At 38.5% G+C, this 26,950-nt stretch overlaps 1 protein-coding gene and 1 long non-coding RNA gene across 4 annotated transcripts in view; one reads left to right on the top strand and one right to left on the bottom strand.

Moving 5' to 3' along the window:
- Positions 1–997: 997 nt before the first annotated feature.
- Positions 998–3,926, bottom strand: LOC311090563. 2 transcript variants are annotated; one of them, XR_014607905.1, is made up of 5 exons: positions 3,868–3,926; positions 3,541–3,596; positions 3,107–3,147; positions 2,559–2,669; positions 998–2,010 (listed from the first exon to the last, which is right to left on the bottom strand). It is a non-coding gene; the product is annotated as an uncharacterized lncRNA (long non-coding RNA). The 2 variants fall into 2 exon arrangements; XR_014607906.1 differs by lacking the exon at positions 3,868–3,926 and having other exon boundaries at positions 3,541–3,848.
- Positions 3,927–21,693: 17,767 nt separating this feature from the next.
- Positions 21,694–26,950, top strand: part of LOC311091194 (P2X purinoceptor 4a-like) — a 28,112-nt gene continuing 22,855 nt past the window's right edge. For both annotated transcript variants that reach the window (XM_084127014.1, XM_084127015.1), the window contains exons 1-2: positions 21,694–21,892; positions 22,061–22,205. In XM_084127014.1, coding sequence (XP_083983140.1) covers positions 21,768–21,892; positions 22,061–22,205 — 270 coding nt within the window. In that variant the 5' untranslated portion in view covers positions 21,694–21,767. The remainder of the gene's footprint in view (positions 21,893–22,060; positions 22,206–26,950) is intronic.

Below are 26,950 nucleotides of genomic sequence, written 5' to 3'. Positions count from 1 at the left end.
CGCACACCAGTTTTCAGATCACCATTTACAAGGTTTCAAATCTGGAAAACAAACTATACACTGGGAGAACAGTAACAAATTCGAAACTCTGAAAAAATGATTGCACAACACCGTAAAAAAGAGTGTTGCACTTCTGAAGAAGGAAAACTCAAAAACAAAATTATGTTTGCAGAGATTTTTTTTTTTTTTACCACTTTGCAAGCCTGCAAAACTGTTTTCAGAGTTTCAAAACTTTTTTTTTCACACATTCGCACACCAGTTTTCAGATCACCATTTACAAGGTTTCAACTCTGGAAAACAAACTAATACAGTGGGAGAACACTGACAAATCTGAAACTCTGAAAAATTGTTTGCGCAACATCGTAAAAAAAAAATGTTGCAGTTCTGAAGAAGGAAATCTCAAAAACAACGTTTGCAGAGATATTTTTTATTTTTTTACATTTTGCAATCTTGCAAATCTTATTTTTCGATCTTGCAAAACTGTTTTTTGTAAGATTTTGAGTTTTCGAACACTTAGTTTCAACCTTTCAGAACTTTATTTTCAGTTTTGAATCATGGCAGGATCCCAGCTAACAATTTAACGTTCTGGGAACGTTAGTTTTTGGTTCCCAGAACGTTCCCAAGAACGTTCCCTATTGGTTAGCCAGGAAAGTTTTCTTTACGTTAATAGAACGTTCCCTATAGGTTAGGGGAACGTTCCCGGAACGTTGCCGAAAGGTTCCCAGAACGTTCCCGAAAGGTTCCCGCAAGGTTCTCGTAACGTTCCCGGAAGGTTAGGGGAACGTTCCCGGAACGTTGCCGAAAGGTTCCCAGAACGTTCTCCTAACGTCTACACATCCTGATATGCCTGTACACAAATTATAGGTCTACAAACAACATATTCTACATTGTTTATTGTTCAAACACTTAAGAATCCTATGAATATATTATTACAATAAATTGAATTTACAGAAACTATCATTAATAAGTAAATCAATCAGTTTGTATTAAATAAATAAATCAGCACACAATCCATGTTTTTGTTGATTCATTGTTTAATTATCAACCTAAAATAAGTCATTAAAAACAGCGTTAGCAAAATGTATTCAGGAACAGTAATTTACATTTAATATTTCAAACATGAAAATATTTCAATAAATAAAACTGCACAAACATTTTAATTAAAACTATCTTTTTGCAAACTGTAGCCTATAACTTTGGCTATAAAGTTGAAAAAGTATTCATTTATATACAATATACATGAATGTGCCAATCTTCACTCCGCTCAAAACATTTAAACTCCCAACACCATCTGCAAATTTAACAAGAAAATAAAAAGACAACGCGTTACATGGACACACAATCCCATGCCAAAATTCAAGCCCTGTAATGGCATTAATATTCATCTGGAGCAAATGAAAAGAGTGAGGTGGGATTGTGGATCACAATTGGGATCACAAGCTGTAGGAGATATGAGCACGAGCGCTGCTGGTATCATGTATTTATTCAGATATTTCAGCATCAATGTGTATAGAAAAATGTATATATTTCAAAACACTACATTGCATTTATTTATATTGCACTATTTATTATTTCAGACTACAAATCAAAAAAGGAATGTTTTATATAGGGGTAAGGATACCCATTAAGCCTCTCTCTCTGAAGTCAAATAAAAAACAGAGAAAATAATATTTAAGTCTAGTGAACTCTGACCTGCGAATTCGCTCTACGTATAATGTATAAGTCTCACCTTCAATGAAGAATTTGAAAACCTGTAACTGCTGTGTTGTTTATGAGAAAGAAAGTGAAAAAAAGTTTGAAACTGCTATCAATTTTTTTTTTTTAATCTCTGTGACTTTACACCTACAAATTCCACTGTCACAGGTGCTCAGTTTTGCTATAATGAAACCCTCACAGAACATGGTAATAATCAGCCATCCATGCAAAAGCAAAGGTCGGTGTAGTTTACAGGTGCATCTGTCCAGGCCAACATCTGATGCCTTGATGCCTTCCGCTGGGATCCCAGAAAACCTGAAATAAAAAAAATAGTACAGTTCAAAATCTATCATACATACATCTCATCTGGTATCACAAATTATCATTCCAGGTTCACTTTAAGATATGCTCAATATTAGTGCTGCACAATATTGAAAAATGTAGAGTTTATTTAGAGATATCAGCCATATGGTTTAGTGCATGCGCTAACGGCTCCAGGTTTGTATCTGGTAAATTACCCCACTAATAATGCCCAGAATGGTACCAAACTTCTACAGTAGTACAAATAGGTTCTGTACTCATTAAACGAGGCATTGGAAAGTTTGTAAGTACATCAGGAGTTTATTTAAATAACACTTGCCTGACGGCGAATGCTACTGCTGATGTTGACGTCACTTTATGAGTACAGAACCTATTTGTACTACTCATTTTCCCCGACATAGAGCAGATCAGCACACAACAAAAACTGCTGTTCGGATGTTCCCTTTTCTGATATTTTAGCCTTCGTGACATTTTAATTAAAACAGAAGTAAGAATTTTAGTGTAATAAGCAAAAATTAACAGTAAACTCAGAGATCCCCTACCGCTGCAGATGTGTACGGAAGTGAAAAGCGGAAATGCTTAGACCTCTTTCCGGTTCGACCGCTGGGCGCTCCGCATAACCTCTATTGGGGGGATTTTGTAGAGGAGTGAACCTGCATAGAAAATTACAATAGATAACAAGCATAGATTAATACAATAGAAGAAAAACACAGTTGAAATAAGCAGTGCATTATGTTTTTCAGTTAAATCTAACTTATCAGGTACAGAAATTGATTTATCAAAATGTAAAATAAGTCTTCAGTGTAAAAATAAAATAACTATAAAATTAATGTATCTTTGCTAAAGCTACAAGTCATTTTCTCTTTTGATGTTTGATCACCATTGGCGACACAAACAGCTGCGGGTACGTTAGGCTGCTGTCCCTTTAAGACGAATGCGCAGAACTAATATAAATGACACGCATCCGTTTTCTTTCTGTTTAAAACACAAGACAAGAGGAAACTCGCCATTTTGACTTCATTTTGCGTGCACGTGTCTGTTTAAGCTAAAAAAAAAAAAGTGAAAGAGAACTGAATTCGGCTAAACTCACCTTCTTCATCTACTGACTGTGGATGGCATCAAGGTCTTGTCCTGAAGAATACAGGACCAAACAATAGGGATTATATCTCATCTGGTAACAAGAGCAAAGTCATAACTTTAAGAACTCTAATGATATATTTACCCCCTGATATTGCATTGGGGATATCAATTCAAACATTTTTAAAGGCTAAGAGTATGAGCCACAGCTGCCCAAGATATCTAGGGGTTGCAAATTAGTCATGGCTATAAACCTGTATGCATGGCATCTACTTTGTATTTTTTATAAAGCAATGTTCTATGCATTTGTCCCTGTCAAATAAACATTAAATAAATAAATCTGTGAAAAATAACTGCCTAAAGTTGTCGACCCCCTGAACCGCATTTAAAAGTACAAAGAATTTCAGTATTGATCAATAAAAAAAATTAAAAAAAATACATAAATACCTTTGAGTTGGACAGTATGTTGTCAGTCTCATTGGCCAACATAATTCAAAACAGACCTAAAGAAATAAAATAAAATATAGTAATCATCAGGATATCATGTTATCATAATAGTTAAATGAATTATTATAACTATGACCATTATAATATTGTATTAGTCGCCTATTATTTAGCTGATTATTTAGCTTACAGGCTTCTCAAGGACAATCTCACTGAAAAAACTTGGGGTTAATGATTTTAAAATGTGAGACTTATTTCAAAAGCATAAATCTTACAGACCCCAAACCTTTGAACAGCAGTGCACTGCATGTTTGAGGTGGTTTTGCTTACTAGTCATATGGTTCATAGAAATTTTCTTGGACAGGGAGTGCAGCAGGCCATCACGGCATGATGATCTAGGAACATAACATGCTGTTTGTCACAGAGCCAAAAATATTACATGTGATAGGTTTATTACAAGGAACCAAGCTAGAACAGAGGTGAAATGCAGAAAAGATAAATATATACAAATCTTAAGATAATATATTGTGAAATAAATGCATATGGAATTATCATCATGATTAAACAATAACTCACCCCTTGTTGTAGAGTTTTATTTTTTCTCTCGCTATTCTGAAATCACATTTTAGCAATATTGGTAAGTGACGTCACTGATTAAGTTAACAATACAGTGCATTCTTTTAGGTTAGCCTAAATAAATTAGCTTACTTCCCACTGACAAATTACCAGCAAAACTATCAAAAACTGTTATCTACACTAAATATGTGTTTAAAAACCCAAACTTTCATAAATAAGACCTCAACTTAACGTAACTTAGGCCTAACGTTGTCTTTTGAAAACGGTTAGCTAGCGTAGATGCTAACGGACTTTTTCAAAGACATAAAACCATTTCTTTAAAATAAATATTTAACAGAAGCGTGTCAATTACACGTAAGAAATGTGTCAGGGGCGTTTGTGTGTATTATTTGTGAGATTTTGTTGTCTAAACTTACCTGAAAGCAGTGAAACCAACAGCGAGAGACGGGAGTTTTGTTGTTTGTCAGTTGTCGATGACGTTTCCATCTGCTCTCGCGCAGCGCACGTGCTCCAGTGTTTGATCACGCGCATGCGCATTAAAACACTTCAAAGTCATGCAGCATTTAAATAAACATATAGAATTAAAATATAACATAATTTAAAATATCATTAATAAAAAGTTATTGCGAATAGATCTGAACATTGTTGGTTATCTTATAACCTTAGGGGACCGTACTGACGACGTTGTCAGTTGGTAATCTGCCTGTTAATAGTAGGCTAAGTGATATTAAAATAATAACCTGCAGAGAACGTTCTCAGAACGTTCTCTTTAGGTTATAAAAATAAAACCTAAAACCTGCAAGGAAACGTTCTGGGAAGGTTCTCTTTAGGTTATAAAAATTAAACCTAAAAATAACCTGCAGGGAACGTTCTGGGAAGGTTCTCTTTAGGTTATTAAATAACAACCTGCAGGGAACGTTCCCAGAACGTTCTCTTTAGGTTATAAATTTAAACCTAAAAATAACCTACAGGGAACGTTCTGGGAACGTTCCCTTAAAGTTATAAAAATAGATCCTAAAAATAACCTACAGGGAATGTTCCCAGAACGTTCTCTTTAGGTTATAAATTTAAACCTAAAAATAACCTACAGGGAACGTTCTGGGAACGTTCCCTTAATGTTATAAACAAAGATCCTAAAAATAACCTACAGGGAACGTTCCCAGAACGTTCTTGTTTGGTTCCCAAAAAAATAACCAAATGGGAACCAAACGGGAACGTTAGGGGAACGTTCTGTGTTTGCTGGGATATTAATCCCATACAGGTCCTTCATCGGATCTGGATACGGCCTGGATCCGGTGGACTGCGGTAAACCTCGGATAAACAGACTTATATCAGGAATTATGGGAAGTGATCCCGGTTCCGGCTGACCTAAACTATGCAGCCTAATATTGAATTATAGAAGTCTATAATGTGTTATGTGTATGCTAGGTCAAAGAGATGTGTTTTTAGTCTAGATTTGAACTGACAGAGTGTGTCTGCTTCCCTGACAATGTTAGGAAGACTGTTCCAAAGTTTTGGTGCTAAATAGGAAAAGGATCTACCGCCAGCAGTCGATTTTGATATTCTAGGTATTATCAACTGGCCGGAATTTTGAGATCGCAATAGACGTGAAGGACTATAATGCGTTAAGAGCTCGCTCAAGTACTGCGGAGCTAAACCATTTACTGCTTTGTAAGTAATCAGCAATATTTTAAAACGTTCAAAATATTTTAACACGTGACTTTCAAATGAAATATTGGTATCTTGGTATTGGTATACAGAGCAGCCATCAAGTGTTAGACAATATTCTAGGTTATTACGTGAGGAGGTTTTTTGTCCAATAATTAGATTCTCTGTTTTTTCAGAATTAAGTAGTAGGAAATTACTAGTCATCCAATTTTTTCAGCTATTTAGATCAGCTATGCATTCCGTTAATTTTGTGAATTGGTAAGTTTCGTCAGGGCGTTAAGAAATATAGAGCTGAGTATCATCAGCATAACAGTGAAAACTAATGCCATGCTTCCTAATGATATCTCCTAAGGGTAGCATGTACAGAGTGAACAGCAACGGTCCTAGTACTGAGCCTTGTGGTACGCCATACTGAACTTGTGATCGATGAGACATCTCTTCATTTACTGCTACAAACTGATAACGGTCAGATAAGTATGAGTTAAACCATGCTAATGCAATTCCACTAATGCCAACATAATTTTCGAGTCTATTTAAAAGAATGTTGTGGTCAGTACTATCAAATGCAGCACTAAGATCGAGTAACACTAAGGGCCCTATCTTGCACCCAGCGCAATTGACTTTGTGCACCGACGCATGTATAATTCCTATTTTGCACCCGACGCACAGCGGACTTTTCCCTCCACAGACTTCCCTCCTCCCCTCTAAAGTCAGTGGCGTGTTCAGATCCTATTTTAAGCGTACATGCTTGGCCATAATGTAGCGTATGCACAACACGTATACACTTTGCTTCTCTCATCTACACACAGACGCAGCAGTTTCCATTTTTGCAAAAATATATAATTAGAAGGAAAAATATTCCACATGAGGGAAATCATTGTGGTGTCCATGAATGTGAAAAAATAGGCATAAATCTAGCTTACACATTTACCAAAATTATTATATGCCTGTTTCACCTAAGCTTATTTGGGTGGGTTTCTGCCATCCCCATACAATGTCACTTTTCTGTCTTTTACGACCCTGATGAGAACGTCGGTCTCCTCGGCTGTGAACCGCTCCTGGCATGCGTCTGGCAAATCTGCCGTTATAATAGCAATCCGCCATGGAACAAGCACGCCTGCTCTTAAAGGGAATGTGAGATGATGCTCTGATTGGTTTAGTTCACGTTACGCCCAAACCACACCTATGAGTAATGAAGCTACTTCAGACCAACCCATTTTAGATTTGCATCGGGCGCAAGAGTCATTTATCCGCCCACAAAGTTACTTGCGTTTCGCGTTTGATACTTGCGTTTCAGATCGTTAAAATAGGGCCCTAATAGCGAGATACAACCATGATCGGATGATAATCCTCTGCATCCAGCCCTCTGCGTCCGAAGCCGCCGATGACAGAGAGTCATCGTGAGGATCCTCCTCGGATCCGTCAAACGAGACGAGGCCACTCGCGTCACAAGAGGGGCACTGGTCTGAATGGGAGAACAACCAGTGTTGGGCAAGCTACTTGGAAAATGTAGTGAGCTAAGCTAGCAGTTACTCTACATTAAATTAAGCTTCACTACACTGAAGCTACCACCCTGGAAAATGTAGCAAGCTAAGCTACAGGAACATGGCAAAAGTAGTTCACTACATTTAAGCTATTTTTTAAAATTACATTTTTATATTGAACCAACTTCATTCCAAATCAATGCTATCTCAGTGATCAATAAAACTGTAAGTCAAACAGATAGGCAAGCATAATTGTTCAGTTCAATTGTTTATTCAACAACTGTTCCAAACCAATTTGGCAAAAAAAACCCCAAAAAAACGTGATCCACATAATAACAAAACCAGGTGTTGAGAGTGTGTGTGTATTCATCTGTATGTGTACGTATGCATATGCACATGTGTTTGCCTGGGTATGCACAATTTAGACTTGGGCACATTTGCAGGACTAACTGTAAGTTAATTTAAAACTCAACTCAGCTCAAACCACAGTAGCAAAATAATTAAGACCTGCTCCAAACAGTACCAACATGGCAAACAAACAAACAAACAAACAAACAAACATGTCCTCTAAATAACATTTGGTGTGTGTGTGTGTTTGTTTGTTTGTTTGTTTGTTTGTGTTTGTGTGTGTGTGTGTGTGTGTGTGTGTGTGTGTGTGTTTGTTGGTGTGTGTGTGTGTGTGTGTGTGAAAGATATCTATCTCTCTCCATGGAAACAAGTTTCTGCCACCACATATCAAGAGGTGGCCAGGCTGGACCCCGAGTTTTTTAACAAGAGGTGTTTATTCACACGACACAATAGAAGCTTTTCAAAATTTGCATCGGAAAGACGGTTTCTCTTTGGTCGGAAAATGTCTTTTCCTACACTAAAGAGTCGTTCACAAGCTGCACTAGCAGGAACTCCTGTGTTGTACTTCAGGAAGATCTTCTTCATCATCGGCAGGTTTTGGAATGCATTGATAAGGTTGGTATCGGGTGATTGCAAGTAGCTGTCCACTTCATTCAGAACTGTTCTTGTTCTGAGTGAGGGGAAGTATCCAGTTATTTCATCGCCATCATCAGTTGGGTCCTCGCCATCTGTCTGCATGTGATCATCTGGGTATTGAGTTTGAAGCAGGTTAACTTCTGCTTTCAGGTTTGAGACAACATCAGTCTTCTTTCCACTGGGGATGTACGCCAATCTGAACATAGGATGAGCTGCAGAGGCTATGAGCAACCTTGCATCTTGAAAAATGTATCCAAACCTCCTCTTCACCCCATTGATGACAGCATCTACCAGTGGGTTACAGTGATGCATGTTTTCCTCATGCTTTATCTGCTTCATTCTATTGAGGAGAATTGAGATTGTTGGCACCAACACTCCTGTGTAGGCCATTTTATCTGATTGTAGTACGTCAAGGGTCTTGGTCAGAGGCGCCATAACCTTAAAGATGCACAGGAAAGACAAGGAATAAATAACAATTACTCAAAAGTAATAATATTATTAGTTTTCTTATTTATAATCATCATCATCATCATTCTAATAAGTAGTAGTTGTTTAACATTCAGTTAACAACCTGGGAAAAAAAATTCCCCACACTAAGCTCAGTTAGAGGTATGTGGTTGCCTTTATGTTCAGACAGATACATGGATTACAGCATGAACACTGGTTAACTTAAGTACATATCAAAAAAAGGTATTTTTTACCTGAACATGCTCCTGTATGAAGTTGAGTTCTGTTGCTTTGAAGCGAGTCACAATAAGCTTCTCACAGGTCTCCTGGAGGTCTTGTTCTTTTGTCAGGATACAGGTAGTCAAGCGCTCCATATGCATGGTAAGTGGAGTTCCACCTTGATGGACTGGGAACTATCAGCTGGCACCCTAGCTTGTCTTTGATAATGTCTAAAGCTTGTGTGCTTCTGTGTTGCTTGTTCCACAGTCCCTGGCATTTGCCAATTGTTGATCTTGATACTTTTTTAAAGGCCTCTGACTGGGTCAAAGCACCCTCAATGTCTCTCGTTGCAACCAGGTTGAGGGTATGGCAGGCACATCGCTGATGAAGTGGGAGACTGTAGTCTTCTTCTGTTTTATTAAAAATGTCTGTGACATTTATGAAAACAGTGTGTCCCTCATCTTCTTCCTCATCCTCCTCTTCTCTGTCTTGAATGGTTCTTTGAACTTCTGCGAAGACATTGAAAGCCTTCACAAAATTTTAACCATTATCTGTGGTTGTAACGTTCACCTTGTCTTTTATGTTGAAATCTCTGTGCACATCTTGCAACATCTCAGCTAAAACATCATATGTGTGGTGCCCTATGATCGTGTGACAGGCTAATGCCCCAGAGCAGATGCTTAATGTTTCTTGGTTTATCCAGTGGATAGTCACCCCAAGGAAGCTTCTGTTGTTTGACGACCACGCATCTGTTGTAGTACATACATAGTTCTGTTTGGACAAAATCATAGACAGTGTGCTTTTCATTGATGTATACTCATCCTCAAGCATTCTTCCCAATGTTCTCCTGGACATCAAATGCATAGAGGGTAAAATCTCTCTGAATAAATCTGTGTATTCTGATCTCTCCACAGTGTGAAGTGGATGCAATCCTTGAATGATGAAGTTAAGGATCAACTTGTCAAATCTCTCTTGGGTTAGGGTGGGTCTACCTCCTCTGAAATACTGTGCTACACTGCCTTGTATGAGAGGAACAGCAGACATCCCAACCTACAAAAAGTCATTTCAGGGAGGTAATGACTCCCCTCTGGTAATGACAGGGAGGTATTTACTCTAGTAAATTACTCTGGTAATGACAGGGAGGTAATGACCTGAATTTTTTGGAGCACTCTCCCTCTGCCATGACCCTCCTGTTTCTAGATACACTGAACTGATTAATTCGGTTTGGGAGAAGAGATAAAAGCCCGCCCACACTGACAATTGATTGGTTGATTTACCGAATCAGGCCAATCAGGATGCTCTCTATCTTACATGTGCTTCATGAGGCACACGCACACTAGCACACACACGCACACTAGCACACACACGCAACGTCTCTCGCTCCCTCTCCCTCTCTGCCGTGCGCGCACTACATGGTTTGTAGCACAGTCTCTGTCTCCTATGCGCGCTTTTGCTCGCTCGCTCTAGATTCCGGGAGATTTTAACTAATTTGCGGGCATCAGTGAGCCGCTATCAATATGCGGGAGACTCCCGGAACTTCCGGGAGACTTGGAATGTCTGGAACAGGGTGTTCCTCCTCCTCATTCCTGGGTGCACTCCTTTTCTTGGCGTGCTCACGTTCCATTTCCATGGAAGCCATTTTAGTTGGGTGAACCCTCTATAAAATGTAAAAAAAAAAATATTTCAGAATAATCTAAACTTTTCACTTTAAACTTTTCCTGATCCTTAATTCTTTCCCCACCTCTTCCCACCTATATGTACTGTATTTGTTTATTTATTTAAGTTTGGGTAACACTTTATAATAATGTTCAGTTATAAGTCCCTTAAAAGTTATTAGTTAATGATGAACTAATCATTTACAAAATATGACTATACATTCATAAATAATTAATATGTTTTATTAGCCTAGAAATCTAGATGCACCCTAGCGGCAGCAAAATGTATTTTGCAGCCAGGGCAGTCTAGCAACTCTCCATTGACTTTCGAGCTGCAAAAACCTAAATTGGGTCAGGCCAATCACGTTGTGTATAGAGTAGGCGGGGCGGGCTTAACATAATGACGACAGAGTTGCGACGGTTACCTGCCACTTGAAAACAAAGAATGACGGCTGCTGCTGGCGAACATCTTTCAAATCGGCTTTGTCCGCGACTCTGGAGGACTTGGAGTTAGGTTTTTCTTTGAGAAAAGAGCATAGAACGGCACTTAAGTCATTCTGGAGAAGCTCCGTTGAATCAACGTTGGGGACTATTTGCCTCTTACCCAAAATGGCTACTGGATACTTCTCCTATTCCAAAGAAGAAGGTGAGAGCATTATTATCTCAGACACTCTGTTTGATCAGAGCTCTGTACAAACCACAGATGCTAAAAAACTGTTTGTTGAAGTCAAAAAACTTTCTGAAAAAGACTTGAAACTACAGCTACATATGACAACATTGTCAGACTATTGGAGAGAGAAAATGATACCAAGAGGACTGAGAATTAAAAAAATCCCATCATTTGGTGCTGAAGATTCAGAGTTTAAAGAGAAATGGGAAGCAATATTAAACAAATGTTCTCTAGATCTCATGCTTCTCCTTATGCAAGAAGTTAAGAAACAAAAAACTCAAATTCTGAATGAAATTGCCAACTTGAAAGAAGAAATATCTACCAACTTTAAAACTCAACAAATCTCTTTCGAAAAAGAACTAGAAGTGGATTTAGAGAAATTACAAAGAGAGCTCAAACAAGAAAAACTGAGGAAATTTAACAGAGATTTATCAGATAATAAGGACAACAAAGTTTATTGGTGGAAACAAAAATGAAGTTTTAAAACCCAGTCACAACGGAGAAGAACTGTCTCCTTTCAACTACCTAGCAGTGATGAAGACCACTCTGAGATAGAAGAGTCCTCCTCGTCTACTTTTTTAGGCACCAGACCTCAAAGAAACAACATATCACAGAGACAACGAAACGGAAGACAAGAAGAGGTAGAAGCAGGTCATCAAGGATCCATAAATCACAGCCGGCACACCAGAAGCAAAGGCAAGATGAAGATGAACAAGTAATTAACATTTCAGATGTCCCTTTTTCTACTTGTCAAATCTCTGTTTTATCAAAAGGTCTAACATTTGTAAATACAGCAAGAGAGTTTCAAACAAAAATTGATCTGTTCAAGTTTCATCGTAATCTCCAATTGAAAGTTTGGCATCACACCACCCCCAGTCAAGCTGCCTCTCGAAGTCATATGCAACAAGATGACAGGAGAACTTAATTTAGACCCAAGTCTACCTTTACACCAAATATGTGTAATCAGACTCTAAATACCTTCTACAAAAATGTTACATATAAAGTTGATCAACTTTTTGCATCTAACAGTATAATGAGACACAATCTGACAAAAGAAGAAAGGGATGCAATAAAGTCCCTGTCAGTTAATGAAAACATTATAATAAAAAGAGCTGATAAAGGAGGAGCTGTAGTAGTGTGGGGCCGAGATCGATATGTCACAGAAGCCAATAAACAGTTGGTTAACAGTGAGTATTATCAACACCTCCAGTTTAATCCAATAGAGCAAATGAAGATTGAATTTACGGAAATACTCCTACATGCTAAAAATGAACAATGGATTTCACAAAAAAAAACATGATTTCCTGCTGAATGACCATCCAAGAATTCCTTCATTTTACATGCTCCCAAAAATACATAAGAATTTGGAGAACCCACCAGGTAGACCAATAATTAGTGGAAATTAATCAATCACCGAACCAGCCTCTTAATTTGTAGACTTCTTTATTAAACCATTTGTATCAGAACTGCCTTCCTTCATTCAAGACACGACACATGTACTGAACAAAATTAAGGACATACAGAACATTGGATCCGCACTTCTGGTTACCATGGACGTGGAAGCAATGTATACGAACATTGACCATACAGAAGGGCTAGATGCGCTATCCCATTACTTGGAAAAGAGACATTCAGAACAAATGCCCCCTTCTTCCTTCATCCTTAAGTTGGCAAAATGGACTATGCAACAATGTCTTTTTGTTTCAAAATCAATTCTTTAAACAAAAAAGGGTACAGCAATGGGAGCGTGTTTTGCACCCAACTATTCAAATCTCTTTATGGGAACTTGGGAAGAAAAAATTTTATATTCTGATCGTAATATTTTTGCTGATAAAATGATATGGTGGGGAAGATATATTGATGATATCATTCTGTTTTGGTCTGGGTCAAAAACCAAACTGCTTCAATTCCATTCATATCTGAACAACACTAACAGAAGTTTGAAGTTTAGCCTTGACTTTTCCTCATCTGAAATTAATTTCCTAGATCTTAAAATCACTAAAAAAGCTAATGGAGATTTACATACTACTTTTTTTAGAAAAACAACTGATCGCAATACAATCCTTAGAGCAGATGGCTTCCATCCATCATGGCTAAAAAATAATATCCCTTTTGGCCAATTCCAAAGACTTAAATGTATCTGTGACACAGAAGAACAATTTGAAAGAAATGCTCAAGATATGTGTCAGAGATTTAAAACAAGAGGATATCAAAAAAAGAACTATACTCAGAGCGTACAACAAGGCAAAATGCCTCCCAAGAGAACAACTGCTAGTTTCGAAAGAGAAAAATCAACAAAGATCAGATAATGTATATTTTGTGACACAATACAGTAATCATGCAAACAAAATTAAACAAATTATTGAAAGAAACTGGGACTTATTGAAAAGCGATAGTGTTCTTAGGGAAGCCCTCCCAGACGCTCCAACCATCAGCTTAAGACGAGCACCAACCTTAACCCTCTGAGGTCTGAGCTGTTTTCTGGGCCCTGGAGGTGTTCTGACATGCTCTGACATTTCTGGTTATTTCTGTTACTTGTGACATTTTCATGGCTAAAGTCTAATTACACTGTATTCAGCACAAACTCTGCTATAATAATATATCAGCAGTAGGGCTGCAACGATTCGTCGACGTTGTCGACAAAAATCGATAATAGAAATAGTCGACAATGAATTTCATTGTCGAAGTTGTCGCCAGACATGTTTTTTCCGACCGAGTGAGGCATCTCTCTTCATTACAATCTCTGCCGAGAGTCGCACATGCGCATTAGCTTCTCAGCTGAGCGATAACATACAGAAATCGCGGCGTCCAACGCAGCAGCTGCGCGTACCAAAACATCTAAAGTTTGGGAGCATTTTAGCCTGGATACGGCGAATAAAAAGATTACCTGCATGGTTTGCAAAGCAGTCCTTGCCTATCACGGCAGCACCTCGGTGATGCACGAACATTTAAAGAGAAAGCACGTCGGACAGTTGAATGAAACGGAGTTTGACTCGCCTCGGTAAGATTTAAATAACATGGAAGCCAATACGTTTTGTTTTGGATGTACATTGTACATTTTATAAGCGTATTTTCGCGTAAAAAAAAGAAAAAAAAAAGGATTTAACGTTATGTCCGACTGTGCCTGACAAAAGTATTTTAAATTAAATGCATGCAGTCTGAAGAAGAGAGCCACCATGGACCCCTTTCTGCAAAAGAAGCAGACGTGCACCCCACAACAGGCAAATGCCCTCACTGAGTCAGTATTGCAGATGCTGATCTATGATATGAGGCCGCTCTCCATGGTCGATGGTGCTGGGTTTCAACAAATGATAGCCCAGTTCAATCCAGACTACATCCTGCCATCCAGAATCCATTTCACCCACTTGATGGAGCAGAAATACAGTACAACGTTTCTGAAGGTAATTGTTTAGAATGCACACACAGTCAGACATATTTCATACAACAACAAAAAAAATCACAAATTTAATTTAAAAGCAATTTTATATATAAATATAAATATATCTATATCTATATCTATATATATATATATATATATATATATATATATATATATATATATATATATATATATATATATATCTATAGTATGCTACTGCTTCATGTCTTCCACAGCTGGTCAAAGGGCTGCAACAGTCCATACAGCAAACCCAGTTTGAGACAAGCTCAGGAAAAGCCTTTCAAGCCATTGCAGGAAAAGAAATAAGTGAGAGATGGGAGAATCTTAACACTGTGTCTGCAGAGAGAGACAACCCACTTGTTCTTGCAGCTGCCATCGACCCAAGATTCAGAAAGCTGAAGTTTATCTCACCTGAAGATGGCACAAGGGTGCAAAGTACAGTTGAAGTTCTTGCTATCAAAGAAGCAAAGGCCAAGACTGGGCTACATGATGAACCTGAGGAGCTACAGCAGAAGAAGAGGGGTCATATCCCAGGGGGAAAGTCAGCGCTGGATAACCTGCTTCAGTCTGACACTGACAGTCTGAGTGAGGAAGAGGAGGAAACCCAGGAGGACAAAAAAATCCAAATGGTGAGGAGGGAAGTTCAGATGTTCTTCACAGAGCCACCAATAGCCAAAAAAGAAGACCCTCTCAGCTGGTGGAGCGAAAATGAGGGGCGTTTTCCCACACTGTCAAACCTAGCAAGATCTCTTCTGTGCATTCCTGCAACATCCACCCCTGCAGAGCGAATCTTCTCAGCAGCAGGAAATATCTGCTCCCAGAAGAGAGCAAGTCTCACACGAGACCATGTGGATATGCTGACTTTCCTTAATATGAATAAACTGAACGACATAGCCTGAGCCTCATGTTGATTTTAAACTTGGTCTGTCCACCATGACAGGTTTGTGTCCAGGCAGTATCACACAGTCCATGTTTACAACTTAAATTCAGACGACTCTGAAAGCTTATTTTAAAACCGTTAGATTTCATAATGTTGAGACGAGTTGTAAAGTTCTTTTGCAACAGATTGACCACTGAATGTATCTCACAAAATGCACTTAATATTTTTGTTTACTGTTTTATTGCTGCTAATGTGCCTGCCCCTGGTTTACAGGAAGAAAATGTTTACTTGATTTTAATTTATTTTTTCTTATAAAACAAATGTGCCTGTCCTTTATAAAAATGATAGTTTCTTTATTTATGCATTTATGTCTATACTGACCGAGCACTGTGCCTAATTGGTTTTAGACAGGGCATTTTTATTTACTTTTAGTATGAATCGGCCTATCAGCAGCAAAGTTCAATAAAATATGCATTTTTCATTGAAGTACCCCCTTCTTTCTTGTGTTTACTATCATTTTCCACAGAATTAAAGCAATCTCATGCTAAATTTTAGAAAAATTTAATAATTATTCGATTAGTCGACTAATCGTTTCAATAGTCGGTGACTAGTCGACTATTAAAATAGTCGTTAGTTGCAGCCCTAATCAGCAGCATGTATGTAAAAGTTTGTAGTTTTGAGATAGTGACATTTATGCATGGTTTGTGAAAATACAAAAAAAAAAATCTCACTGAAATAAGGCCATGAAACCCATACTGATTATTTCTTCACAAGACTTTTGAAAATTGTATGACGTAGCCTAGAATATTTGCTCTAAAACTATGTGAAAATCACCCTGACTGCTCATTCAGATAAGACAATATATTGATTTAAATTTTTTACGACGTGTTTTGTGTGAAAAAGCTTTATGCGGAGGTCATTAATATGTAAGCTTTTCACACCTGAGAAAGACAAAGACCCTCCCCTAACGGCCCTATTAGGAGCTATCAGGCCCTGTCATTTTGAGCAACCTTGCACAATACTGTAAATGAGGAGATTTAAAAAAGAATGGCTTTTAAATTGTTTGGATTTATTTACAACACAACATAATCCAAAGATACACAACAAATGCCAAAAAAGCACTTATTGAAAACAATGATCCAAAGACAGAGACCTTTGTGCCATTCCTAAAAACATTGTACATACCTTTCATTTCCAAGGTGTTTGATTTTCACTTTACCATGTTCATGTACAGAGACTCATGTGAATGCTGAAGTCCTCAGTGGCATCTGGGCCCTGAAAAAAAAAAAGTGAACATACTGATATCAAGAGAAAGGGCTGCACGATTTTGGAAATAAATATTAGATTTTTCTGGTTAAAATTGCTTTTTAAAATTCACAGAATACACACACACACACGCAAATGTTTCCAACAATATATAATATAATGAACACCAGGTTTGTTGTGCCTTGTAGGCATAAGCTATGTGCAGTGCTGGATAAAATAATAATAACATAACCTATAGCAGTATAAATCTTCCAAAAGATTTCAGTAACAACTAAGCTAGAGAAAAATATATTGATTATCATGTTACTTCAAATGTTTCCATTCGTTATGATGATATGAAATGAGATAATAGTAAAAACATGAAGCCATTTGGTGCGTTTTGCTTTCATCCAAAATATGATACATTCAAACGCGATCGCGCTGCAAAATATGATACATTCAAACGCGATCACGATCCAAAATATGATACATTCAAACGCGATCGCGATCCAAAATATGATACATTCAAACGCAATCGCGCTCAAATATAAAACATTATGGTTACCATATACATATCTACGTTTGAGCAGATATCCACAAACACAGTAACAGTAAACACGGGTCTAAATATTATAATATTCCCCCATATATCTAGCAACAGTTCAACTGCAACATGACATTTATGCAACAATAACAAACTAATATGTAAGAATTTCTTACCTTACATCTTTCTTGTCTTCAAATCGCATTCTTCTTCTTCTGAGGTAGCCTAAATCCAATGTAAGCTCAGGCGCGTCTTTCAAACTCGACGAAAAGTGAAGTGAAGTGTTTTGGTGTTTTGTTGTTGAGGTAATGAGCGAGTTCGCGTTCCATGTGGAGATTTGCATGTGAATCTCTTTTGCGCGAGTGGGCGTGGCCAAATTAAATCTAATGAGCAAGCGTTTGAGAAGCTGGACATCTTGTTGGTTTTATACAAATTACTTAAACAGAGAATATTTGTTTTCGTTTTGAATCCGATCATTTAAAAGTACACACTTAAATGTTTATAAAGGTATATGGCTCATAAATGTGTGACAAGTATTCGCTGAGTTTTGTTTCAGTTTATAGAAGTGCTCAAGAAAAAAAAGTTCACCGCGACGGAGAGGCAGAACGCACACCCTGTTTATTTTCTTTATTTTACAAAAGCACAATGTTTTGATTTGATTGTAAGTGGACACATACAAAAGTAGAAATATCACAGATTCTTTTTTTATATCTTTTTTCTGTATGACCATAAATGATGGAGTAATTTAAGTTTATAGTGCTACAATGTGGAGAAAATCCAGCAAAACGCGCCCGCGGTAACTATAAGTGTGGACACTGTAATTACTGTAATAATATGGTTAATGCTATTTTTTTCATTGACATCTCCTCTGGACATAGGTTTAACATAAATTCGTTTATCAATTGCAGTACTTCATATGTAGTTTACAGACTGGTATGCCCATGTGGTTGCTTTTACATTGGGAGAACTAAGCGTAAATTAAAGGCAAGACTTGCAGAGCATAAATACGCAATAAGATCTGGAAATCCTCAATATCCTATGGCAGTACATTATAAAGATGCAAACCATGGAAGTTGTAACTCTCTTAAAATTATAGGCATAGAGCATATTGAAAACTCAATTAGAGGAGGTGATAGGCTAAAGAAACTCTTGCAAAGAGAATAATTTTGGATTTACACATTGAAAGCTACATGCTTCCCTGGTCTAAATGGAGAACTTAGACTTTGTTCCTTTTTTATAATTTAACACTTCCTTTAAGTTTAGTGGCTTTATATCTGTAGTAGTATGTGGGTTTTTTCTCCTAGTCTTGTCTAGGAGTTTTGTTGTGTATGTGGTATTTATGTTCTGCAGAGCAGGAACCTGCTGAAAATCAGTTTTATACTGAGTCAGGCCCGATTGTCTTTAATCTTTTCCTGTTTAAAAATATAAATAAATAAATAAATAAACAGAGTAAAATGACATTTGTTAAAAAAAAGAACTATTATACTGTTACAAAATTACGTGTTATTGTCTGGGGTCTCTGGAGACCCCAAAGAACACGAGTGTGGACATAAATGAAGACCATCAGAGGGTTAAGTTTAGTGGCTTTATATCTGTAGTAGTATGTGGGGTTTTTTTTCTCCTAGTTTAATTTTTGTAGAAATATATGCTTTTTCTCTGTAGTTAAATTTACCAGGATTAATGATTGTAAGCAATTTTTGTGACATTAGTCATTTAATCATGTGACTTCCTACCTGCTCAACCTAAGCAGCTGTTATTGATTACTGGTCTTAACAAGGAAGTGAGCTGTTTGTCAAACACTTCAAGCCCTGACGAAGGCCTTGCTGGCTGAAACGCGTAGGCATGTTTTTATTTTATTAGACTAGCCATGGATTAATAAAGGCTTTTTAACCTTCACCCTCCTGAGTGCCTCAGACCCTTAAGATATATGTGGATCCCTTCACTGAAGAGCACCGGAGGTATTTACACACTTTTACACCCGAGAAGCACTCCCAGCATTTTCCTGCTTTTTGTAACAAAAATAATCCCATACGAAACCTCGATCTGCCCACCACTATGAACAGTAATTAAAAAGTTAGCAAACTGCTACGTGCTAACAGCACATACATCAAGGGGTAATCTTTCCGAAACTGAAGCTTCCCCGGGGTCCGCCATTGATTTGCAGACCATCACCTGCTGTTAGCAATTCCATTGACTCCCATTCATTTTGGCGTCACTTTGCCAGCGAATAACTTTACATCTGAGGCGTTTAAAGACTCCATTTGTCCATTATTTATTTCTAAAGAAACACGAAAATGTATAAAAGGCTCCATTACCTTGCAGTTTTTGTAAAAATAGGCTAACAATTGCGTCATAACCACGCAACTTACTGTCGCACAGTAGAGAAATTACCATATGGACACGAAGTGAAGCTTGCGGGCAATCGGGGGGACGTGGAGGCAAAATGACTAAATAATCCATCAGGAGCCATCAGGAAGTGAGTGCTTTTAATTGACTTCACTTTTCTCCGTTGAAATCAATGGGGTCGTCATTTCTTTTAATATCTATGACATACATGCAGCTACTGTCAACAAACAGAAAGGGAAGGAGCTGGACGGGATGCATCACAGGCCACAGCCAACCAGCTCTTAAATAGGAGGCACTCTTCACTGATAGGTGTCAATCACCACCATTTACTTCATTCATTCTGTCACATACAGATTGAAAATGAATTATAGAATTATTATGATAATAATAAGTTTAGGCTACAGTCTAATAACAAACACATAAATGCATTACATTCAAAGTTTATGTAGGGTATGTTCATGAATTAAATTAAGACAAGGCACATTTTCCACAGACGCACGTCGGTAAACTAGGGAATGAACTTGCGCTCCCGGGGACGGTTCAGCGCAAAGAGGAGGCATGTTCTGGCACAAACATTCCCTCATGCTATTTTGCAGGTTTAGAAATCATTTCGGCCACTGACCAGGAAAAACCTAGTCTAAAGTCAGTGGTGGGTTGCGCATGTTATTCCCTATTTAAAGGGAGCATGTTTGTCCATAATCAATGTAGCGTGTGCACAACGCGCATACACTTTGCTTCTCTACTCTACACACATACGCAGCAGTTCTCATTTTTAGGAAACCATACATTATTACAAGGAAAAATATTAATATACGAGGGAAATCATTGTTGTGTCCATGAAGATGTGAAAAAAATAGGCATAAATCTAGCTTACACATTTACCCACATTATTATACGCCTGTTTAATCGAAGCTAATTTGGGTGTGTTTCTCCATCCCCAATGTCACTTCTCTGTGTTTTACGGCCCTGACTAGAGCGTTGGTCTCCTCGGCTGGCAAATCCGCCGTTATAATAGCAATCCGCCATGGAACAAGCGCGCCTGCTCTTAAAGGGAATGTGAGATGATCTGATTGGTTTATTTCACGTTACGCCCAAACCACACCTATGAGTAATGAAGCTACTTCAGAACAACCCCTTTTAGATTTGCGTCGGGCGCAAGAGTCATTTATCACACTGGTATAATAGCAACAGTGCCCGAGACCCGCCCACAAAGTTACTTGCGTTTCGCGCTTGATACTTGCGTTTCAGATCGTTAAAATAGGGCCCTAAGTGATCCCTGACGGATCCATGACCTTGTTTTCACCGGGGGCCGAACGGACCAGGCGACCCGATGAAGGAGCTGGGACAGTGTGCTTCGGCATCCCATGTTGAACTCCATCATATCGCCGGGATTATAATCATCCGGTCTAAAGTGAACGCTACACACTACCGCATTTTTTGAAGCAGATGCAGAAGTGAAGTCCCGTCTCTCTTACCTGCACAAAATGCACCCAGGCACGAAAGATAATAGCACCGCCCTTTTTCTTATTCGACGTCCTGACAGGCTATAATTCATAATAATTGACCATGACGATGATCAATTGAAATACAATAACCACTGAAAACACACTGAATCACGACCGCTCCCACTGAATTATTCTGCACTGAGCAAACTCCCCCTCGTGACATAATATATTGCGATGATAAAAAAAAAGCGTTTTTCAACATGGTCAAATAAACTGTCACGTTTTCTACTCAATTTGTGCCCTAATACTAGTGGCATAACTAATTAATGAACCCCCCAACACATACACATTAATCTCTATCCTAAAAGTACTGTAGAATAATTGATTCTTACACTGTACAAAAAAAGACCTTCAAGGCATAAGCAAAAGACTATAGTTTCTTTATGACATGTTCTGTACACTAAAGGCAAATTTCAAGCATTTTAACTTTCCAGTAGGGCTCAAAACACTTCAGTCTCAGTGTGTCTCTGCAGTCTTTTTAGTGCACGCCTACAAACTTCTTAAACCTCACGACCTTCTCACGACGTCTTTCACTTCTTCTCTAACAGAAAGAGAAGAGAACGTGAGAGGATTGAAATCTCAACTATATGAAGCAGCCTAAATCACAATGATGAAGTTTTTGAAGATCTTATTTTGTCAATACTCTACACCACAAATACTAGTGGTAAAATCCTGTAGAATTGGAATATTGTTTCGCGTGTATCAGATGTCAGTGATTGCTTTGATTTTCAAGTAAGTTGCAACCTTAGAAAATTCTGAGTCATCAATTTACAGTGTAGTCTTTATCTAATCTAAATGATTTGTAAACAAATGACATTCACACAGTTAATTTCACAGAACTTCAGCATACAATAGTAATGTTTACTTATACTTTTTTACTTGTATGTGATTCTGTTACAGTTATGTGATTCTGCGTCGAGAACACCAGACCACTGACAACATCCTCAGCTCTGTCACAACCAAAGTGAAAGGCATCACTCTAACAAACACCAGCGAGCTCGGTGAACAGATCTGGGATGTGGCTGACTACATCATCCCATCTCAGGTAGTCTTTTGATATGGTTAGAGGTACAGGCTAGCAGTAGCGCGGGAAGGGAAGTGGGGGGCTGTGGACTAACATAATATTGTACTTTAAAAACATTAAAAAAATAAAATAAATGGACAGCGTTAACTAACTCTATTATGCCTAATGTAATAAGTGTTCAAGCTATGGAGAAAATGAAATAAAGTTTGCATTTGTCATGCTTTGTTCCGATCAGAGCTTGTGAGCGGAGAGAGCATTTCTGAATATTCCGCTCCCTCGCTCATTCCGCTCAGGGTTGCTCGCTCAGACCAAATCAAATCGCCCCTTTATATTAATTTTATTACTTAAATAGGCTATATACAGGATAATGAGCATGTAGCCTACATAATATAGCCGCACTCAAGCGCACAGCTGCACGCATAAAGACTGCCACAATAAACCTGCAAAAGTATGAATGTGTCAAAAATAGCAAGGAGACATTTAATTGTTTTTTTTAATAAACTGGTGTTAATTCTGTGTCGCTGCAAAGATGAAGTTGGCGATGCGGACTCGCATGAATGCCAGAGAGAAATACATGTGAAATGCACATTTCATATGGATTACATCAGAGAGTAGCCTATTTCTTTTCGTTTTGAATAGTTTTGTTTAAAAGTAGACATTTCACGCTTTCTATAATAGATAGCCTATATTTCTCAAATCTGTGAGGCACAAGCTGAGTTTCGGCCTTATTACATTGTCTGCTTTATATTTGCTTCTTATTTATTAAATACAGGCAATTGGTTGATAAAACATGGATCAAAATTAAGATACAATTTATACAAAACGAAAATCTTTTAAAAATTGTCTTTCTACAAAACAAAACTCAATGAAGTGGTCAAAATCATGTCCTACCCACTTCATTTCTCCAGTCATATTTCGCATCTCATGATGTATCTTTATCTTTCTCATGCTGCATATGCTCACTTTCATAATCAACATTGATTAAATTAAAAAATAACATTAGCCTATAATATTTAAACATAAATATGAAACTAAATGTTTTCTTTAATGGCTACAACACATATACAGTAAAGAGAAAGTCTTGTTGTCAGCCACAACATAATGACGTCACATATTTTCCAACCCAGCCCCCAGCCCCCCTCGCATGAAACCGCTTCCAGTGCCAACACATCACCTCAATGATCACACAACACATCACCTCAATGATCACAGAGAAGTTACTGGCTGAAGGATTTTTTGCATGCTCATTCACTTTCGCTTTGTGTTTGCTCTATCAACTCTATCAACTAGTTATTTACAATGTTAGTAAAAGAAAAAAGTATGCTATAATACAGTGGTTCTGATGAGACTTTTGTGTTATCACTATTTTACCACATTGTGTGTAATTTTGTGTTATTTTTGTTAAGAGGGATAAAAACTTGTTCGGGCTAAAAGTAGCCCTAACTGTATTGTTCTTACCTAGACTCACGTATGTGTTAAGAAATAACACAGGATGTGTGGTTTTTAGAGGATATGTGGTTTTTAACAGGATGTGCAATTTTTAACAAATTAGTTTTAAGAGTGTGTTAGAATTACAAACAATGCATACAGTATTTTTTTATTTACAGGCATAAAAACAGTGACTTCGATTGCCATATTAGGATGAAGTGAAGGTGTACACAAACTTTATTGGTTCTTGTGAGTATTGTCAGGCAGTGTTGGAGGTAACTCATTACAAGTAACTTGAGTTACATAATCAGATTTTAGATTTTTTTCAACTAGTGAAGTAACGTATTATTTACAACAAAATATCTGAGTTACTTTTTCAAATAAGTAACGCAAGTTTACTTTGTTTTCCCATTTATTGACTGACAGCTTTCCTGTCCCCATGTTGAGACAAATCAAAGTGCAGAGGCATTGTGTGTGTGTGTGTGTGTGTGCACTTTCTGTTGAATATGAACGTTGGAGAATAGATGTTGTACTTTAGACAGCGCCACCTGTCTAATAGCCTCTAACTTCAGAGTCAGTGGCAGTGGGCATCTGTCAATCAAGTCCAGCCTGGATGTGAAGTCTGACAGGATGATGTTTACTTGCTCCTTCCATTCTCCTGCAATATTAATTTTATGTCCAAGATAAGTGTATGTCTCATGAAGAGAATATACACGTACAGGTTTTGTTGCTACTGTGAACACTGGGCATTTATCAGTTTTTGAACGGTACCACCTGTTCCCTCCACTTCTCCTCTCGTACAGAACAGCACATTTAGTGTTGTTAATCTCCATGCCGGACCACTTCAGAAAAGAGTCTGTCCTGGCCAGCATGTCTTTTATGACGCTCTCTTCTCTGGAGGCGATCTGGACATCATCTGCATAGCCCTGCACTGGGATAGGAGATATCACGTCAGGGGGAGCACATTGACACATCCACTTTAACCATTGGTTGATGGCAATTATAAAATTAATTGCACTCCAAGGGCAGCCAGTTTTAATACCTATCTTGAGTGGTGTTCTCCACAGATTACTTCAATAAAGGAGCCTCTATATACATCTCTCACTTTGTCAATGAACAGTTGAGGTAGCTGTATTTCCTCCAGTGATCTGATCATGACATTGTGAGATAAAGTTACAAATGCATCTCTAAAGTCTAAGAAGACTGAATACAGTCTACATGACTCATGCTTAAAGTCATCTATCCCTGTTTTGAGGCAAAATACATGCTCGTTCATACCTTGTCTATTGATGTATGCCTTTTGCTTAGTGGATAAGATGTCAGCTTCCACCAACCAAGGGAGAACTCTGGCCAGTATGCATTTCATGAACACCTTATAGATGGTAGGGAGAAGGGATATATCCCTCCATGTCGATGGATCTTCAAGAATGTTGTCTTTTTTTGGAATACGATGGATTATTGCTCCTTTCCATGAATCTGGTAACTTCTTATTTTCCAAACAGACATTAAAGATAGTTGTTAAAATCTTACATGACTGTATGGTTTTAAGAGTCTCATATGTCACACCATCCTTACCACTCGCTTTATTGTTAGGGAGGTTCTTTAAGACCTTAAATGTGAAGTGCGTGGTTTCAGGAAAAAAAGTTGGTTTCATCGGCGGCACGTTCAAATACCAGGGTGGGGGTGGAAGATCATCATTACGCCTCTGATTTAGGCATTTATTGTCATAATAAGTTTGTATAACTGTGATATCGCTAGAGCACGGTGGGCGGGCGGGATATTCACTGTTTTTTAAAATGACTTGAATCGCTTTAGATCTTCTATGCTGCCACAGGTATGCAAGTTTATTCCTGCTTACCTTTCTGTTCCGCTTGGGTTGAGTCGCTCGCGTCCGCAGAGAGGGCAGGGCGGTTTCCCGCAGATAGCGCAGCTGTTCACGGATCCAGTCAGCGGTCGAGACCGATGTTAAGTCTTCAGGATATGATTGTATTGCCGGGAACTTCTTTAAAACTCGCGCCACATATTTCAGGAGTTGTAATCCGAAAGGTTTACCAATGTGGCTTTCAGCTGTAAAAAATCTGTTCTTTAAGAATATCCCGTTTAACAGTTTAGCAAACGTTATCCAATTTCCTGGATCACCAGAGGAACAAAAGCTCGTCTCGCGTTGGCGTTTTGTGTTCAGACTGTCTCTATAGACTTTTTCATGAGACTGGAAAGCCATCCATTGATGCTCAGACAGCGGGCATACATACTGCTGGAAGGCCGTAGGCTCTTCTCCCATTAGATGTGATCCACGGGAGGGATCATGGGGTGGCAGCGGCTGTTGGTAAATTCTCCCGGTGAGTAATGCTTGTTTGTATGCTAGCTTGATTGTTGCGATCAAACACATAGTCCATAGCCTGGCGAGCCAGACTTACATCAAGATGTTTAGTCTGGCAACTCACCATAGACACGCTCAATCCGAGGGGCGGGATAAACGGCTGTCTTTCAAATTCCCTCTGCACGCAATAGGACAGCGCTTCAACCAACCAGAGCGTTTTCCCCACAGCGGAGCTATTTGATAGATTCAACTTTTGCCATATCTGGCTGGCAAAACGACGAACACATCTTCCTTTTTTTAAGAATGACTTAAGTGCCGTTCTTTGCTCTTTTCTCAAAGAAAAACCTAACTCCAAGTCCTCCAGAGCCGCGGACAAAGCCGATTCGAAAGACTGTTCTACAGCAGCAGCAGCTCTTCTTTGTTTTCAAGTCGCAGGCAGGTAACCGTCGCAACTCTGTCGTCATATGTTAAGCCCGCCCCGGCCTACTCTATACACGACGTGATTGGCCTGACCCAATTTAGGTTTTTGCAGCTAGAAGGTCTATTGAGAGTTGCTAGACCCACCTGGCTGCAAAATACATTTTGCTGCCGCTAGGGTGCGTCTAGATTTCTAGGCTACATAGTCCACAATAATTGGCAAAACATCATATTTGCACCTATTGCATTAACGATGGCAATTACAACGGGTGTGGTTGTTTAGTTTTAACAAACCGCATCGAAGAGAAGAACCCATAGACTGTAAAAAAATATGGATGTAGTGTCTGTGACTTCACCCGTAGGTTTCTGAAGAGCATTTTTGAAGCCTAAAGTGGGCGGAGCAGGCCGTTGCCATCTTGGCCTTGCGTCACTCCCGGATAACAGAAAATGGGCAAAGAGGCGGGGCGTGAGTGGAGCTGAGGAGCCTGGCTATCTGAAATCACGCCCAACTAGCTCGACGTGATCGAGTTAGCTCAGGCTGGGGAGGTAATGCTATAACATTATGCTACTGACAGTACCAAGTGTACGACTGCACAGGGCC

The sequence above is a fragment of the Abramis brama genome (assembly GCF_963993115.1).
Source record: "Abramis brama genome assembly, chromosome: 10".
Lineage (NCBI taxonomy): Eukaryota > Metazoa > Chordata > Actinopteri > Cypriniformes > Leuciscidae > Abramis > Abramis brama.
The sequence above is the reverse complement of the archived record's forward strand: the minus strand, read 5'-3'. Positions and strand labels throughout refer to the sequence as shown.